Below are 20,043 nucleotides of genomic sequence, written 5' to 3' on the forward strand. Positions count from 1 at the left end.
GGATTACATTAATCTTGAAGCTTCTGCATTGCAAAAGAAACACTCGGCAAAGTGAAGAGACAACTGACAGAATGGGAGAAAATATTTGCAAACTACACAGCTGATCAAGGGTTAACATCCAAAATATATAGAGTTCAAGAAATTCAACAACAAAACAAACGACCCAGTAAAGAAATGGGCAAAAGATTTAAATAGGCATTTTTCAAGAGAGGAAATTAAATGACCCACAGACACTTGTGAAAATGCTCAGGATCACTAGCTATAAGGGAAATACAAATCAAAACCACAACAAGGTTTCGCCTGACTCCAGTTAGAATGGCTTGTGTACAGATATCATCAAATGACAAATGCTGGTGAGCATGTGGGGAAAAAGGTACCCTGCTCCACTGTTTGTGGGAATGTAAACTGGTGCAACCACTGTGGAAGACAGTATTGAGATACCTCAGGAATCTGAATACAGACCTACCACCATATGATCCAGCCATCCCACTCCTGGAAATCTATCCAAACCAAAAGAAATCAGTATATGAAAGAGTTATCTGTACCCCTATGTTCACTGAAGCACAATTCACAATAGCAAAGCTATGGAATCAATCCAGATGTCCACCAACTGTTGACTGGATAAAGAAATTATGGTATATATACACTATGGAGTAATACTCAACTGTAAAAAAAAATTTTTTTCTCAAAAAGATGGTCACAACTGGAATCTAGAATACTTAGTGAAAGAAGCCAGTCCCCAAAAGATACCCATCATACATTTCCCTTGATCTAACTAATACCTGAAATGTAATATATTGGCATGAAACAGACATCTTGAGATTCGGTGATTGTTTATAGTCCTTGTCTCTTCCATTGAGGAAGTGTTTTGTTTAGTTTTGTTCTGTTTTGTTTTCTTTTTCTTCATACTATTAGTTAAATTCCATTACTTAAAGTAGGGTTAAAATATGATCATTAATTAGAAAATAGATCATGGTAAAAATTAAGAATAGACATCTGAAGGGGAGGGGAGGAAGGGCTGGAGTGTTGGGGGAGGGAGGATTGGGAGGGGAATCCCACTGTATTCCTAAATCTGTATATATGAAATTAGTATAACTTAAACAAAATTAAATAAAAAAATAAATAAAAGGTCAATTAGAAATCTATTGTAGGGGCCAACACTATGGTGTAGCGGGTAAAGCCACCACCTTCAGGGCCAGCATCCCTTATGGGTGCAGGTTTGTGTCCCAGCTGCTCCACTTCAGATCCAGCTCTCTGCTATGGCCTGGAAAAGCAATGGAAGATGGCCCAAGTCCTTGGGCCCCTGTACTGGTGTGGGGAGACCTGGAGAAAGCTCTTGGATCCTGGCTTCGGATCAGCGCAGCTCCACCCACTGCGGTCAATTGGGGAGTGCACCGGTGGATGGATGACCTCTCTCTCTCTCTCTCTGTCTCTCCTTTTCTCTCTGTGTAACTCTTTCAAATAAATAAATAAATCTTAAAAAAAAGGAATCTATTATATACTGTATAGAAGACAAATGATGATGCCTTGGATCACAGTAATATAATAACAGTGGACATAATGAAAAGCAGTATTGCAGAATTTGTTAATATATTAGATGTAGGGATGTGAGTACAAAGGGAGAACCAAGGGAGGCCTCCCAGGTTTGTGGCCTAGAGAATTAGAATAATAGAGTTGCCATTTATCAAGATGAGGAAGTTTGGGAAAAGAGCAGCTTTGTTTTTAGATGCCTTGAGATTGACATTCATATAGCATCTGGGTGAGAACTCAGTATTCAAATTCCTGATCTATAACATTAACATAAGTAACAGTCCAAAAACCCCTTTAGAGTACTTTAACTAAGTCTGGGGCTACTTCTCAACTCAGATCAGTAAAAGCACTTTCTAGTCCTCCTTTCTTCAAACCCAGGTAATTCACTTTATTTTATTTTCCTAACCCAGGGAACAACAGCAGTGGACAAGGATGCTATGTCAGCAATTTTTTCCCTCCCACACATTTTTCATGTTACTACCAATACATACATATGATTACCAAAATCAAAGTACAGCCTATTGATGGAGAAAGACTGGAAATGCAGGAAACAAAATAGTAAAACCTAAACAACATACAATGGTCAGTTGCCTTAACATGCTAAGTTATCTTAAGGAAACAGAATAGCTCCTAGACATTAAGGCTGAAAAGAAATGGAAGGAAGTTAACTTTATACATAAAGATTGTGTTAAGTAGAGGAAATGAAAGAGCAGAAAACAGGGAAGGAAACATTCTGGGTTCATCCAAACCTTGTCTGTAGAAGAGTTCCATTTCAAGAAACTGAGCTATCTTGTCACAGTGGCAGGTAGTATTCCAGGGTGACAGGTTATCAGAATTATATCACTGCTTCCCTTGTTCTGAATGTATATTCACCAAGCAGCTCCCATCCCATTATTCTTTACTCATAGCAAAAGATTACCCCTACCCAAAGATATAATAACTTCTTTCCCATTCTTCGCATCCGCTAGTATTCAAATATAGTTTCTTGACACTTGTGTTTCTCATTTTACATTAATAAACTAATAAATTAATAAACTGGCCTTCTAGCTTCCTGTATTTGACCCAGTAAGGCTGAAGGAGACAGCCTGATCACTAATATGATTGCCCAAACAAAATTATTATATTAATGGGAAAGCAAAAGTAGTTACAGGAAAAAAAAATCACAGGAATTCACGTAATCAGGTTTCCTAAGTCCTGTGTATTGGTATTTATTATAGTATACAGGTGCTGATTGAGAGCACTAAATGCAATTTTAGTTATGTATATGATAGCACCATTAAAAAAAAAAAGCTGAAACAGAGAGAGACAGAGGTTGGATCATGATCTAAAAGTAGAAATCTTCAATGAAAGTTTACTCTTGAAAGACAGAAAGCAAAATGAGTAAAAGCAATAACTTCTACTGTAAAAGCCTACTCTTGATTACTGCTAGTTTAGAGAAATAATAAGAGCAACTTGTCATTTTTAAATGGCAGAAAAACAGCATTTAATTGACTTATGTTTGCAACTACATAGGATGTTATAAAAGCTAAAATCATAAGGTATTATTATAATGAAGAGGAGAGAGTTAGACTTATTATCTATAATGGGCCAGGGATTGAGCTTAGGCTTTATATTTGTTTCATATACATTTCCTTTTTTTTTTTTTTTAAGATTTATTTATTTGAAAGTCAGAGTTACACAGAGAAAGGAGAGGCAGAAAGAGAGAGAGAGAGAGAGAGAGAGAGAGAGAGATATCTTTCATCTGCTAGTTCACTCCCCAATTGGCTGCAACAGCTGGCATCCCATATGGGCACCAGTTCGAGTCCTGACTGGTCCACTTCCAATCCAGTTCTCTGCTATGGCCTGGGAAAGCAGTAGAAGATGGCCCAACTCTTTGGGTTCCTGCACCTGCATGGGAGACCCGGAAGAAGCTCCTGGCTTCAGATTGGCGCAGCTCCAGCCATTCCGGCCAACTGGGGAGTGAACCAGTGGATGGAAGACCTTTCTCTCTCTCTTTCTGCCTCTCCTTCGCTCTCTGCGTAACTTTGACTTTCAAATAAATAAATCTTTAAAAAAAATAGACAAAGTTACTGAATAAATGTAATCCATGTTTATTGTATTTAAAGTAATTACACGGTATTCAGAATACAATTTTTTAATCTAAAGGAGTAACCTAGATCCACATAAAAAGCTGTTCACATAAAAGCCAGGAACCATTTGAGTCCTACAGAAATGAGCAGAGATAAATGCATTGTTAGAGAAGTGATGCCACCTTATCAGAGGCGCCACCTCAGGCCCTGGAAACCATCTTAGGTTCTGGCTCAGTTGCCATCTTGTATAGTAAGTTCAGCCTCTCCACAATCCAGTGTGGCTTACTAGGAATCAGGTGACCAACCTGCACAACCACAAGCATCAACTCCACTCCCACTCTAACGGGATTCACTGCTCCCACTCCCTCACCCCTGCAAGTCTATAACTAGGCCTGCTTTCCTGCACAGGCCCTCTCTTTTCCCTCTTTTTCACTCTCTACCTCCAGCCTATAGTGTTCCCCACCCCGGACAATAAAGCTTTTCCCTTACTCCAGTGTTTGCTGTATTTTATGGTGGCCTTTCATTGTTTCCATGAATTGGATCCAGGCTCTTCCATCGACCTTGCCCTCCTCAGGGATCTGAACTGCTTTGGGGTCCTAGATTCATGCCGACCACAACACTCACCCCTGGACCTCATTCTTCACCACTGAATGCTCAGTGATTTGCATCCACACACCAGCCTTCCAAAACCCTCAGGTAAAATGGGGAACAGGGAATCCTACCATGGTTTGTGATCCCGCTTTGCTTCATCTCAAAGTCCTGGTACCAGGCACCACAACCTCCATCGGCTTTAAGCCTTGGGTAACAGTGGGTGTGGGTGACGACCCCACCCTCTGCTCTGCTTCTTACTCTCCTCATTGGACTGTCAAGATACCCGGGATGCCCTGCTATCAGACAGTCCGACCCCTCAGGTTGTTATGGAAGCTTCCTCGTCCCATGTTCCATTCAACTCTCCCCTCAGTTGTCTCCTAAACAATCTTGTTCCTTTCAATTTGGTTCCAGATCTCAAACACCATCACCTCATCTTTCGTTGTAATCAGGTGTGGCCCATGTATGATCTCAAGAACCTGTTCATATGGCTGCTTAACGGCATGTTTGACTCTGACATTATTCAGGATCTTTACCACTTCTGTTTGGGAAAGTGGAAGGAAATTCCCTACATTCAGGCTTTTTCCTATCTCCACTCTAAACCTTCTCTCTACACCTTGTGTTCTCCAGCTCAGGTTGTCTTAACTTCCAAAGCTCCCACTAAAAGGCAAAAACCCCTTTCTTCTACTTTCGACCCTACAGATGAGCCCCCACCTCAAAACCCATCATCCGTGCTTGCATCATCTGCCCTGGCTCTCACTATCTCATCAACATCTCCCCCTCCTAGGAGCCCAGACATTCCAAGAGGGGCATCTGTTTCTACTTGGCCTCTCACTGTACCTTCGCTTACCTTATCCCAAGTCTCCTGTTTGTCCCTATCTCAAAACCACTCTTTCCCGATTTCTACTCTTGCTCTTGCTCCCTTTGCCTTTTCCCAAACCCAGTCTTTGTTCTGACCTTCGCCCTCCCCCATTCCGCTAAGCCAACATTCTGTCCCCTCCTTGCCATTACCATTTCAAGCCCTCGAGCCCTCACTTCTGTGCCCAGTCCCGGAGTCACTCCATAAAGCCTTCTACCCAGCAATGTTAAAATTACCCTGAGAGTTATCTCTCCCAACCTATGTGAAATAATGATCAAGACTACCAGCCCTTCAAATAAGCAGGCTCACTGGGTTAATTAGTATTTCCAGCCATATCTCCTTTTCCATGAGTGCCCCTTATTGTATTACTTATCCAATTCTCCTTAAGAATCTCTTGAGGCCGGCGCCACGGCTCACTAGGCTAATCCTCCGCCTAGCGGCGCCGGCACACCGGGTTCTAGTCCCGGTCGGGGCACTGGATTCTGTCCCGGTTGCCCCTCTTCCAGGCCAGCTCTCTGCTGTGGCCAGGGAGTGCAGTGGAGGATGGCCCAGGTGCTTGGGCCCTGCACCCCATGGGAGACCAGGAGAAGCACCTGGCTCCTGCCTTTGGATCAGCGCGGTGTGCTGGCCGCAGAGCGCCAGCCATGGTGGCCATTGGAGGGTGAACCAACGGCAAAAGGAAGACCTTTCTCTCTGTCTCTCTCTCTCACTGTCCACTCTGCCTGTCAAAAAAAAAAAAAAAAAAAAAAAAAAAAAAAAAGAATCTCTTGAAGGGTGTCCATATACTATGAGAGATGCCCTCCCCCATTAAACCTAACATAATGGTGAGCGATAACTTGCTAAACTAGTTTTGTAACTTGGTTTAACAGGTTTCTGACATGAATGGGTATCTCTGGTTTAATGTCACTGATTTATAGCTAAAAGAGTTCCCTATAAATATGATTTTGATGTTAATTCAGATAGAGGTACAATATAATAGCATCTTTAGTCATCTAGGTGTAATTATTATGTAAATTCGACAAAGACAACTGATAAATGTGTCTAAATGTAAACACTGGTACCCTTAGCACCTTATATTCTATAGAAAAACTATTTGGGGTTTGTTAAATGTTTTCATAAACTATGAAACATAGTTCAACATTGCTTGAGAGTAACTAAGACTGAAATTTGATGTGTTATCTTATTCAGAAAATGTTGTCTTTTTTTTTTTTTTTTTGACAGGCAGAGTGGACAGAGAGAGAGACAGAGAGAAAGGTCTTCCTTTTGCCGTTGGTTCACCCTCCAATGGCCACCACGGCTGGCGCGCTGTGGCCGGCGCACCGCGCTGATCCGAAGGCAGGAGCCAGGTGCTTTTCCTGGTCTTCCCATGGGGTGCAGGGCCCAAGTACTTGGGTCATCCTCCACTGCCTTCCCGGGCCACAGCAGAGGGCTGGCCTGGAAGAGGGGCAACCGGGAAAGAATCCGGCGCCCCGACCGGGACTAGAACCCGGTGTGCCGGCGCCGCTAGGTGGAGGATTAGCCTATTGAGCCGCGGTGCCGGCCAGAAAATGTTGTCTTAATTTGGAGATTTTTAAATGGTATTTCAGAATGTGAACCAAGAAAATCAGCAGATGGAAAAGGTCACAAGTATAGAAATGTGTTCACAGTAAGGATGGTTAAGAAAGAGTTTTCTTTCTCAAGAAAGAAAGGACATGGTTTGTAAGATGACTAGTTTACACTGGAATGAAAAAGACAGAAAGCTTTAAGTAAGTTGCAGAGGTGTGTGGAAGTCACAGAAGGTTATGAAAGAGAGAAATTTTTGGATACAAATGTATTAATCTATTTCTCCTTGACATAGTTGGAATCTGATCCTGTTAAAACAATGAGGTTTTTGCAATACATATATGTTAGTAAATATTTTGAAATCATCTTAAAAATCTGTTTAAAACCTATTGCATCTCTTTTTGTTGATTTTTAACTGGTGACTCTGTCAGTTTTCTAGACAGCTCCAGTAAGCTATTTTCTCTTCCCTAGTTCCAACTCTGTTAAAATTGTTCCAAATTATGGGATATGATTCCATGTACTAACTCTAAATTTAATTTCATTTCTGATTTTTGGGATGACCTAAGAGACACAGATTTTGTGTTCTGATGAAGTAATCTATTTTGTTCTCTATTGTCTGTTAAGTTCTGATTGTTAAGGAACAACTGAATTTTAAAAGAGTTATGGTTTGTTTGAATATATATTCATTGCATCTGAGTAATCACTTTGTATTAATGATCAAATCTGGTCTACATTATGTCAAGATGTTAAGGTTTCCTGCTTCTACCAGATAGTTTAAGCCTTCTTAGCATCCTTGACAGGCATTCAAAAAAATCAAAGTTCCAAATTCTTTGAACTTTGATATTTCCAGCTGGGCCCCTGAAAATGTCAAAGGCTATACCTCTCATCTTGTGGAGACACACCAACTATTAAGGTTATATGGATAATATTACAAGAACTTTCAAGATGTGAAGTGGTGCTAAATTTTAAGTTATGATGATATAAAATGCTAATACTAACATCCAAAAGCTAAAAAGTCTAATGATCTTGTATTACCAGATGTGATAGTTATCTTAATAAAAAAAAAGCCCAGAGGCCTAAAAGAACTAAAACTTTTGTAAAATCCTACAGGTGCTTTCAAAAATTACTGTGTGGAGTAACAAGTGCCTCTTGTTGGTTAATGAGTTTATAATTGTAAATGTGGCTATTTGAAGTCTTTTGTCATCCAGTTTTGTATATCAGATTTACTGCTCATGGAAGTTAAAACATTATTGGTTCTGTGTTTAAATGTGTCCTCTTAGGTTCCAAAGGACTTCTTTTTCCCTGACCTCCATTGTATCCAACACCACGGGACAGTTTTTGTAAGCAGATAAAACCAATAATGTACACAGGTACCAACTTGGAAAAAAAATGGTTAATTCAGCTTACTAAGAGCAGAAAAAAAATTCTAATTGATTGCTGGTAATTAAAAAACAAAACAGATCATAAAAAACTATTACTAAAACTGCTTTACTGTTCTTTTATGTCATATGTGTGTACACATTGTATGTCTACATCAATGGCTCTACTTCTGGCCCATGTGTATTAGTGGTCCTCTCCTCCCACTTAACATTGATATGATTATTCAGAATTTCTTCTACAAAAAAACCCCTCTATCCACAGGAGACAAGTGGCCTTTCTCCCAGTTTTGGCTGGTATCAGCTTCGTAGCCTGTCTCTCCTTAGTAGTGATCTCAGAGCAGCTTTGGGCCATGTTATCTTGACCAACTGACTATAAAACAACTCCAACAGTTACAAGAGGAGGTCACTAGGTCCACTGAGACCTCAGCTGATGCCATCTGAGGTCTCCAAAGCCAAATCACCTCAATAACAAGCATGGTACTACAGAACAGACGGGCTTTGGACCTTATAACAATTAAAAAATGGGGAACTTGAATCTTTCTGGGAGAAAAAGGTTCTTATTATGTTAATCAATTGGGCTGGGTAAAACAAAATGTTAAATTACTTGGTTAATGCCACACCCAGGACCATTGGCCTTCACCAAAGCCTTCACCAACCAGGTGGTCAACCAAATGCTACCACAGGGATATACTCAGTCCCCTCCCAGGAGATCACAATTTGAGATATCACCTCATGCCAGCAGAGAGTAACTCGTCACCCAATGCCAGCAGGAAGTAGCTCTAGAAGACAGATCATCATCCTTCTACCCCTCCTGGAATTTGGGGGCAGATGTAATCCCATACAACACTTGCCTTGCAAAAAACAAAAGGGGGAATGGTAGTGAATAGATGCCACCTTATCTGAGGCACCATCTCAAGCCCCAGACACCATCTTAGGCTCTGGTTCAGGTGCCATCTTGTACAATAAGTTCAGCCTCTCCACAATCCAGTGTGGCTTACTAGGAGTCAGGTGACCAAATGGCCCAACCAAAAGCATCAACTCCACCCCTACTCTAATGGGATTCACTGCTCCCACTCCCTCATCCCTGCAGGGGTGTAAACAAGGCACGCTTTCCCACACAGTTCCTCTCTTTTCATGGTCTCTCTCCAGCCTGTTTGGGCCCTCCCCTCCCCCAACAATAAAACTTTTCCCTTACTCCGGTGTTTGGTGTGTTTTGTGGTGGCCTTTCATGCATAGAGTTAATTCATGAATAATATATACAATCAAATTTGAGGCTAGGTGAGAAATGATGAAAGCTTGGACTAGAGTGATATCAATGAGGGAAGTAGATGGATTAAAGAAATATTTAAAGGCAAAAATCATCTTGTTTTGGGGACAGGCTGGGAAATGATGAGTACTGTCAGCATTCAACAAGGATATAAGAGGAAAGAAGCAGGAGTCAAGAATGGAGGTATTAAGAGAAAAATAAATGTGGTAGTTGAAGACAGTAGACTTATATGCCAGCATGACAGGATAAGGCACAAAGTGATGTGAAAAGCTGGAAGAGCTCTCTAGGAATACAACAGCATTATATAAAGCTAGGCTGTGAAGAAAATGGTTAAGGTGATATCATAGTAAGCATTCAACTTTCATAAATTCAATCATAAAACATGGAAGGAAGTTGGAGTTGAGAAATAACATGAGTAACATTTTAAGAACATGCATATTCAAGATTATTGATTAAGGTGAAAGCTGAACCATAGAAAGAGGCTCCAAAAATAATGCCTTAAAGAAAATAGAAGTGTATTTTCCCTCTCAACAGCCGAGAGCTCAACAAAGCCACCCACGGACATTCATTTACACATAATCCTCACATCCCTGACAGCTGTTTCTGAATGACATAAGGCAGGTTTCTATATATCTATTCCACTACTGAGGAAGGTGTGAAACATGTGAGGGATATTTGGTAGAAAAGAGGCTGTGGTTGGTTTCTGGAACACAACACTCAATGAAAGTGGCATGTAAAAGAATCTGGAAGAGTTTCAAAGTAATATGGCACAAAAGTGGAGATTCTTGCAGATATTTATTTATCATGATTACCAAGGTAGACCTCAAAGCAATTTATTAAGGATAAAAATCAGTCTCATTAAAAATACACTGAAAAGTATAATAAAAATGCAGTTTTTATGCTTCTCATGTTACTATAAATAGCAGGTAAATAGTTTTATTAAGTAAAGGTAACTGAAAAATTCTCACAAGTATTGCGCTGGTATTGCTCCTTTCTTTATATTCTTCTGTATGAGCTTTTTAAAAATAAGAAAGGGAACTCTATCTTCAGTTAGACACTTTAAATAAATGATGAATCATGGCAAACTCTTCCAAAGTCTATTAAAAATTAAAAGCTTCCCAAGATTTTTCTTATTCCTCAACAAAAGATGAGAAAGGTTAAAATCAGGCACCTGGCAAAAACTGTTACAAAGATGAGATGATGGACACATAGATTTCCAATTAATATTGAATATTTCAATACAGGTTTAGCCATTCAAATCTAAAAGGATAAAATCAACAGATTTGCCAGGCAGTGATGGCACTGACATAAGTGGTATAATAGTTAATTTGACATCAATTTGACTGGGTCCCCAGATGACCAGGTTATCTGGTTAAACACTTTAAGGGGCATCTCCAAGGGCGTTTGGGAACAGATCAGCACTTGATTTGCTGGACTGAGTAAAGTGGACTGCTCTCTCCAACATGGTTGGCAACCACAAAACCTGCTGAGGACATAAACAGGACCAAAAAAATGGAGGAAGGGTAAATTCTCTCTTTGCCTGACAGCTGAGATGAAACAATGGACAAGGATTTACCCTACGGGCTTTCCTAGGGGCCCAGTTTGCAGACAGCAGATCATGAGGTTTCTCAGCCTCCATAATTGAATAAGTCCTAATTTCTTAGAATAAAGTTTATTTTACATTTATATAGGTGGGTATATAGGTAGATACAGATATACAGACATTTCCTGTTGGCTCTGCTCCTCTGAAAAACTCTGATAAAGGTGGCAATTGTAAATTAATAACATTTACTTTTCAATATACACCCTTCCTAATGAAGAAAAATTTAGAAGAATGCCTGTTAAGAATTTTAATTTCATGTTTTGGAAGGGAAGAGACAAGTCTCCCTGACACATTAAATACAGAAAACTGTCACTCTGGCTTACAGATAATAGGTAATTTAACATTCACCTCCCCTCCTGCTACTCCCCTTACTCTCTGTCCCCTGTACGTGTTTCTTTTTCTTCTCAGTCATTACTTGTTCAAGTCCTTCAATATGTACTAGATTCTACTCACATTTTACTCTTTTTAAGGTGTGGCATATGTAGCCACTCACCTAGAAGGTGCTAACCTAGAAGGAAATACCAGTGCTCAGAAGAAAGGAAGATGGTTTGATGAGGGTGTCAGGACTTATCCCATGGAGGGTCGACAATGGTGTGGGGAAGCTTTTGTGGGAAATAATTCATGAGTTGGTATCTAAGATAAGTGAGTTCAAGTCATCTAACAAAAAGAGAAGAAATGGATTCAAGGAAGAACACAATGCAGTCTAGGGGTGGGGAGGAAAGGAGTAAGCAAGGAAGAGGTCGTGCAGGGCCTTGAAAGCCACATGAAGGATTCCAGTCTTTAATCTGGTCTGGGAGACAGAATGAAAATGTAGGATGATGGGGAGTAGTGGCAAACACACCTTCTAGGTGAGTGGCTACATATGCCACACCTTAAAAAGAGTATAATGTGAGAAGAATCTAGTATGTATTGAAGGACTCGAACAAGTAATGACTGAGAAGAAAAAGAAACACGTACAGGGGACAGAGAGTAAGGGGAGGAGCAGGAGGAGAGGTGAATGTTAAATTACCTATTATCTGCAAGCCAGAGTGACAGTGAGAAAACAGATAAGATTAGACAATTGGGGCCGGAGCTGTGGTGTAGCAGGTAAAGCTGCCGCCTGCAGTGCCGGCATCCCATGTGGGCACCAGTTTGAGACCCAGCTGCTCCACTTCTGATCCAGCTCTCTGCTACGGCCGGGGAAAGCAGTAGAAGATGGCCCAAGTCTTTGGGCCCCTGAACCCACGTGGGAAACCCAGAAGCTCCAGCAGATGCAGCCTTCTGGGGGAGTAAACCAGCGGATGGAGGTCCCCCAACCCCCGCCTCTCCTTCTCTCTCTAACTCTGACTTTCAAGTAAATAAATAAATCTTTAAAAAAAAAGATTAGACAATTAAAAATTGTTACAAAGGAAAAGATAAGGAATAGGTTAAAAGCTGGAGGAAGATGTAAGCATCGAGGTAAGGCTTTGTGTTTCTTCCTTCTTGGATTAGAGAGGAGTAACTAAAAGACAGAATGATGTACTAAGGTAGAGAGGAAGATCAGAAAAACGTAGCGGGAGTTCAGAAGGTGTAATCTAAAGGACAATCTGGGTTTCAAGGAGGATTTTAATAGGACTCTCAAATTCACAACTTAGGAGAAACTATAAATTATTTTACCACTCGCAAGGAGGAAATACAGTTCTAGCAATGATTGTGATATAACAAAAGGAAAAAAAAGGACTGTAAGAATAATGAGTTCAGCTTTACAAAATGAATTTAAGGGTATGTTTGATACCCAAATGGAAACACTCAGTGGGCAATTAGATACTTAAGAGCTCAAGCAAAGACCACAGAGTTCATTAGTGTAGAGGTGTGGCTCAAGCCACACATTTCCACACCATCAACTGGAAAAGTATATGAAGAAAGAAAATTATATTAGGAAGAATAGAGTGATGTTCCAAAGTCCTGAGTGTCTCTAAGTTAAAAATTTTGGGGGGGGGGGGGCGCCTCCCATGCAACCAACATCCCATACTGGCTCTGGTTAGTACCAGCTGCTACACTTCCAATCCAGCTCCCTGCTAATGTGCCTGGAAAGGCAGTGGAAGGTGGCCTGAGTGCTTGCACCTCTATCCTCATGTGGGAGAACAGTGCTTGACACATAGGAAGTCACTGTCGGGATCTATTACTAAAATCATTTTTACTCAGAAAGGAAAAGCAAATCATTCCAAACTATAGGATGAAGACAACTCAGCAGCTGTAGTCAAAAATGCCAACATGTATTTTAAACTACAAGATTCTTAGCTGGAACCACTTATATGGAAATATACATTAAATAAATTAAAAAATGAGAGTGAGTTTTTAGTAACTAAGACACCTGCATTTGGGGCTTGCACGTTGACATAGCAGGTAGAGCCGCTGGCTGCAACACTGACATCCATCCCATTTGGGCACCGGTTAAAGTCCGAGCTGCTCCATTTCCGATCCAGTTCCCTGCTAATGTGTCAGGGAAAGCAGCAGAAGATGGTCCAAGTACTTTGGCCCCTGCTTCTACCTGAAAGGAGCTAACAGCTTCAGACTGGCCAAGCTTTGGTCTTCCCAGCCAATTCACTGGATTGAACCAGTGAATGGATGATCTCTCTCTCTGTAATTCTGCCTTTCAAATAAATAAATAAATCTTAGAGAGAGAGAGAGAAGGAGAGAGAGAGAAATACCTGCATCCTACATTGGAGGACTCCAGCTTCCTGCCAATGCAGACGCTGGAAGGCAGCAAGGATGGTTCAAACAAGGGGGTTCCTGTCACCCCTGTGGGAGACCTGGATAGTATTCCTAGCTCCTGGCTTTGCCTGGCCTGACGCCAGCCATTATGGACATTTTGGGAGTCAATCAGTGGATGGGAGTTGTCTCTAGTTCTATTTAGTTAATAAAATCTTTAAAATACAATTGTAATTGGGTCTTCATTCTGAGAAAAAAGAATTGGGTCATAAGTCTATATGATACAGAAGACTTTCAGTACAGTCCAGAGAAACAGTAAGACACTGACCAGTAGATGGAGCCCTCTACAATGTGCAGGCAAGTAAATCTCCATTGTGAAGGATGACTCATTAGCATGTTAATAAAGTTTACTACTTAAAGATATTTAATTTCCCTGCTTTAATCACCAAATAACTTTACCAGTACTGAGTTTTCCAACAAATCTCAACTCTGTTATGGACATCTTGATTAGTCAACAGATATTCTAGAATATAAAATTCTTGAACTCTCCAGTATTTTATACACTTAAAAGTTGGTAATTTTTGTTGTTAATCAGAAGATTCAAGTAATAGAACTAACAAAATCTGTATTTATCAATTAAAAGAAAAAGGATTGGTATCACTATTATTTGGTTTCAGATGACAGTCTCCACAACCCACAAGCTGTCATTGCCTCAAAAGGCCTGTTCAAGAAGGTGCAGATGCAGCTGTTGTGTTTTGAGGGAGCATCTACAGATAAGTAACATTCAAACTGATTCACTGACTTCTTGCTACTTCTGTATGCTGCCAAACCCATGTGTCCAAGGAAGTAGAATCTACAATTCAAAACATAATTAGTTTATAAAATCACTGTGGAAAACAAAAATCCCACAAAAAACACATTCCGTCGTCCAATGTCAAATATAAGTAACTTTCTGCTGATCTATTTAGAATGTAAGAGTCCTTTTAAAGAGAGTTTAATAGCATCCTGGGGACAACTTTGTGGCACAGGTTAAGCCATCATCTGTGACACCAGCAGATCATTAAGGGTGCCGATTCATGTCCCCGCTGCTCAACTTCAAATCCTGCTGCCTGTTAATGTATCTGGGAAAGCAGCAGAAAATGGCTTAAGCACCTGGGCTTAAGGGTGGACCTGGATGGAGTTCCAGGCTCCTGGTTTCCATCTGGCCCAGCCCCAGCAGTTTCAGCCATTTGAGGAGTGAGCCAGGGAATGGAAAATATCTTTCTCGCTCTGTCTCTCCTTCTCTTTCTGTGACTCTGCCTTTCAAATCAATAAGTACTTTTTAAAAATTTAACATCCTGTTATACAACTACAAATAATAATAAAGCCCAGTATCTAGTCCTTTAGGCAAGTATATGGATGCATCCACATACAAAATTTACAAATAAATTAGATGATTCTGGCTGATAGGACAAAAACAGCTGTCAAGGAAAAAGCATAATATTAAATTTTCCACAAAATATGTAAATCCTTACTCTACCATTCTGACACTTGTGTAAAATATTAGCTACTTTGTATCAGAGAAGTAACACAAAGCTGATGAATTAATGAGTTACCTAAAGATTCATATTATAAATCATTTGGTTTCAGTTTGTTTATGCTCAACACTTTATTACCTAACACTCTTAGCTAAATGGGACAGATCCTGCAGACTTAAAAATCTGTTTCAGAGTGCAGAACAGTCATTCCTTATAACAAACGACAAAACCAACTCTAAAAGAGTTTGTCCTATTTTTTTTCCAATACCCTTTGAAATAAAAAATTGAAGTAATCATTAAATTTTATCATTTTGCGTATGGTGGGGATAGAAAAATCTAAGCATATGCCAGTTTTGTTGAGATCCAGAAGGGCTGCGATTTACATAGTGGCACAGAGCATATGCAGAGCAGTCAGGATATGGCATTCCTCTTGAATTCCCCAAAAATTAATATGAAGAAAGCATACACTGTCCTCCTGGTTAGCAGCACCAACACTCTAAATGTCATTGGAAATCTAGCAATTCGCCAAGCCTTTGCACCTTTCAGAGTTTATCCATGTCCGGAATCTTTTACTCCAACATCTAAATGACTTCTATTTTAAAACCATCAACTTTCGGAGCCAGTCATCTACTGTTAAGGCTAAACAGAGGATCACAGAGATACCAGCTTTGGCATTAAACCCAAGCCCAGCGCTGGGTGTGTCCAGGTTGTCGTGGAGCAGGTCCTACTGACCATGGGCGCGGGGTGCTTCCTGCAATGACGCCTCCCGTGACTGGGCGCGTGACTCGGCGCCCGACAAGAGTCTAACCCGCCTCCCCCTCGCCCCTAGCTCTCTCCAGACGAGGCCCGAGACCGCCCCGCCCGGGCCAGACCAGGGCCTCCACGACTGCCACCCGCTCGCCGCCGGAGCTGTGTGGGTTGCCAGGCACTGGTCCCCTCCTGGCCGCTGGGACAGTGGAAAGGTTCCCAGCCAGAGGCCGAAGAGGAGGAGCCACTGGGGACTGGGGCCCTCCCACCGCGGGCTTACCCTCCGCCGCCTCCTACACGCTGCAGCCGCCCCGCTTCTTTGCGGAGCAGCCCGAAGCACTGCGTCCAGCAGCAGTTCCCCATCGCATGCCGCCCAGGGGCCGCCGCTCCTCCACCACCTCCCGCTCAAAACCCAAACCCAGGTCCGGCAGCCGCATCCGCGCGGCGCGAGCCGAAAGGGGGTTCGGGGGACCGAGCGCGGGCCGGCCGGAGCGCGGCGGCCGGAGGGCTGGGGCGACAGGAGGGACGAGGCGCTCGGAACAAAGGCAGCGGTTACTCCAGGGGCCGCCAAGTCGACGCCGCGCGAGGGAGGAGCGCCGGGCTGAGGGCTCCGGGCTCCTTCTCGGTCCGCATGGCCCCTGTAGCCTCAGCGCCCAGCACAGCAGCAGTGACCGCCTCCAGCCGCCAGAGAAGGCCAGTCTCGGCAAGTGGTGCGCCCAGGCCCCGCCTTCCCGGGCGCCCAGGCTCGCGGCTCGCCGCCGACGGCGCCACACCCCCGGCTTCTCGGGTGCCCCAATTGGGCGCGCCTCCTCGGCGGCACCGCCTCCTCCGGCGTCCAGTTCTTACGTCACTTCCGCCAGCTCCCGGTGCAGGGGTTAGTTCCCGAACGTGTTCGGTTCTTGAGTGTGCGTGGACCTTGACCTGACTGGGAGATTTCCTTATCTCTGTGAAGTCCCTGTCCTCCTGGTCCCGAGTGCGCAGCGTGTCGTTTGGTCGAGGCTTAGCCGTCGAACTTTGACCCATCACACGGAGAGCCGCCGAGTGTGAAAGGGCATTTGTCCGTGCTGTGTGTACGAGTGGGAAATAGAGTCGGGGGACTGAAGTTACAAGAATTTTTTTCTTTCCGTGTGAACATTCTGGGGAAGATTGTTAACGGGGCCCCGCTGGCCAAATTTTATTACCTTTAAAGTCAGATAATTTCGGGTGGGGAAGTTGGCATCCATAGGAGGTCAGCAAGAGGATTTGGTTCTTCAGAGATCTTGACAATGCCAAGTATGTTGTTCATATCTGTTGTAGGTGGAAAGAGAAAGCTACTCTGAAGCATACTGTTTTGTCTTACTTTAGGACTTTTGTCAGCCGTTTTCCTTAAAATGAGAGGCTTAGTAAACACCAAGCCCAGTGGACAGATGGGATGCTCTTATTGACTAACCAGACACGTCAATTTATAGCCTTTTTTTTCTTTTTTAATTTTCACTTATATGAGAGCAAGAGTTATAGAGAGAGGTCTTCCTGGTGCGTTCCCAAAATGGCCTCAACTGCTGGAGCTGGGCCAAACCGAATCTAAGTACCAGGAGCTTCTTTGGGGTCTCCCACATGCTGTGCAGGGGCCCAAGCATTTGAGCCATCTCCTCGCACTTTCCCAGGCACATTAGCAGAGAGCTAGATTGGAAGTGGAGCACCCATATTGGGATGCTGGCAGTGCCATCTGAGGCTTAACCTAGGCCACAGTGCTGTCCCCAATATATATAGCGTGTTTTAATTAAAGCTAGCAAAACTTGTATTTTTTTTATTAAATGCTCTTTCAATTCACTTTCTTGCTTGAAATTTAAAGAGACTGGGGTTTTAGTCTTCATATTGCAACTAAGGAGCTGGGTTGGTCCAAAGCCAAGAGCCAGGAGCTTCCTCGAGGTCTCCCACACAGGTGCAGGGGCCCAAGCATTTTGGCCATCTTCCACTGCTTTCCCAGGAACATTAGCAGGGAGCTGGAGTGAAAGCATCGTGGCTGGAACCGGAACCAGTGCCTGTATGGGATGCTAATGCCACAGTGCTGGCTCCTATGTTACTTCTTAAAACTATGTGTCACACCACAGTTATGTCAAAATTTAATTAAAAAGTACAACTATAGACTTGTAACACTTCTTCCTATAGACATCCTTAACCATTATTAAAAGTAAATTAAATTAAGCAATAAGTTTATTTTAAGAAGTAAACATGGGCTCTCAAGTATGTGAATGATCTTCAAAATCAATGCAAATGATCACAGCATTCTTTAGAATCTCCATTAAGCAAAACAATGCAAATTAAAGTTCAATGAGAAGTCATTGTTCACCTGTCAGTTTAATGAAGATTTACAAATAAAATGTTCAGTATTTGCAAGAATACAGTGAAGTGTTAAGCCCCTAAACTGTGCAAAAATAGATGTGCTAAGAGTCAAACAAACTGAATACTCAATAACTGAAGAATGCTTAAAATTTACCGGTACATTCCTATAACACTATGTAGCCATCAGAAATGTTTTTATGAGAAACAAAACATAGGTAAAATAACTTGATTAGTGATATGTGAAAACAATGATAGAAAATTGTGTGCATTATATGAGAATACTGAAAGTTCATGAGAAGAGGCAGAGCTGTGGCTCAGCACGATAAGCCCCCATTGTTAACACCAGCATCCTGTCTCAGTGCTGGCTGGAGTCTCTTCTTTGCCTCCAATCCAACTCCTGCTAATGCATGTGGGAAGGCAACGGAGGATGGTCCAGCTACTTGGGCCCCTTCCACTCATGTTCCTGGCTTTGCCTGGCCCAGATGTGGCTTTTGCAGCCATCTGAGGAGTGAATCAGTGGATGGAAAGTATCTCTCTCCCATGCTCCCTCCCTCCCTTGCTCTCTCTCACACTGCCTCTCAGGTAAATAAAATAAAATTTCATGACAAATGAAATGAAAGATGAGTTTATTTTGGTGGAAAACATTTTTTGAAATCTGTTTTCGTAATATTTTCTATAAACTTTAAGAAGAATCCCCATGTACATGGATTTCAAAATATTTTACACTGGCTGGTACTGCGGCTCACTAGGCTAATCCTCCGCCTGCAGCGCTGGCACCCTGGGTTCTAGTCCTGGTTGGGGCACTGGGTTCTGTTCTGGTTACTCCTCTTCTAGTCCAGCTCTCTGCTGTGGCACGGGAGTGCAGTGGAGGATGGCCCAAGTGCTTGGGCCCTGCATCTGTATGGGAGACCAGGAGGAAGCACCTGGCTCCTGGCTTCGGATTGGCACAGTGCACCGGCCATAGTGGCCATTTGGGGGGTGAACCAATGGAAGGAAGACCTTTCTCTCTGTCTCTGTCTCTCTCTCACTGTCTAACTCTGCCTGTCAAAAAAAAAATTTCACACTAAAAAAACCTTTTAATTCCATTTTCCATGGACTTCATGATTTATACATCTAATGTTCTAAGTTGTGTTTAAAAACAAGCATATGCATTCTTTCATACATTCTTTTTTATATATGTTCATAGAGGAAAATAAAGGCTGATGATAAGTATCAAAATGTGAACGGTAGTTATTTCAAGATTGTAAGTTTTGGGAGAATTTTTCTTAAGTTTATCTTTTCTCAATTTTCAACAATAATAATTCCATAATCAGTCAAAAAATGACATTTTTAAAATCTGGCCCATCAACAGAAAGTATTAGTTGATAGTTCAATTAAAGCTTGACAACAAATGCAGACATTTATAAAGTGATGGGGACTTGAATGTGGTAGATAACCAATTGAAAAGATCTTTGATCTGCTGGTTCACTCTCGTCCACAGCAGCCAAGGTGGGGTCAGGCTGAAACTCCATCTGGGTCTCCCATGTGAATAGCAGGGACTCAAGTACTTGGACCACCATCTGCTGCCTCCCAGGTGCATTATAAAGAGGCAGAATAGGAAGTAGAGGAAGGACTCGATTCCAGACACTCTTGATAGGGAACACAGGCATCCCAAGTGGCGGCATAACAAATTGCCCCACAATGCCTGCCGTGACATTCAAATTTCTGAGTTTTAATACTATGTGGAAGATCAACAGTCTGTTCCATGTTTAAAATGATCCAATACTGCCTAATTTTTCTTTGCATAATTCTTTCCATTACAAAGTAAGAATTTAAGTGCACTTAGTCTAGTTCAGCCCCTCACCATTCAACAATGGTGTGATCAAGATATATATAACACTTTGGAGGAATATTGTAGCTTAAATTAATTCCTAGAAAATAAGCATTGCTGAGGTAGGTATTTTGCATAGT

At 42.1% G+C, this 20,043-nt stretch overlaps 2 protein-coding genes across 8 annotated transcripts in view; one reads left to right on the forward strand and one right to left on the reverse strand.

The window, feature by feature from the left end:
• AP1AR (adaptor related protein complex 1 associated regulatory protein) overlaps positions 1-16,191 on the reverse strand; it is a 49,255-nt gene extending 33,064 nt beyond the window's left edge. For 4 of the 5 annotated variants that reach the window (XR_016212298.1, XM_089302931.1, XM_002717089.6 and 1 more), the window contains exon 1: positions 16,052-16,191. Coding sequence is in view for 3 of the 5 variants with exons in the window: in XM_002717089.6 (XP_002717135.1) it covers positions 16,052-16,134 (83 nt within the window). In the remaining 2 variants the exon portion in view is untranslated. Of the gene's footprint in view, positions 1-4,321; positions 4,473-16,051 lie in introns of those variants that run through there. The other variant, XM_089302930.1, reaches the window with a different exon arrangement.
• TIFA (TRAF interacting protein with forkhead associated domain) overlaps positions 1-20,043 on the forward strand; it is a 122,304-nt gene that overhangs the window by 51,290 nt on the left and 50,971 nt on the right. The window contains exon 3 of one of the 3 annotated variants that reach the window (XR_016212301.1): positions 7,869-9,154. The exons of 1 other annotated variant lie outside the window; for it this stretch is intronic. The gene's annotated coding sequence lies outside the window, so the exon portion shown is untranslated. Of the gene's footprint in view, positions 1-1,217; positions 1,493-7,868; positions 9,155-20,043 lie in introns of those variants that run through there. One more of the 3 variants, XR_016212300.1, reaches the window with a different exon arrangement.

This window comes from Oryctolagus cuniculus, chromosome 8 (genome assembly GCF_051225735.1).
Source record: "Oryctolagus cuniculus isolate XC-2025 breed Fujian yellow rabbit chromosome 8, ASM5122573v1, whole genome shotgun sequence".
Taxonomy (NCBI): Eukaryota; Metazoa; Chordata; class Mammalia; order Lagomorpha; family Leporidae; genus Oryctolagus; species Oryctolagus cuniculus.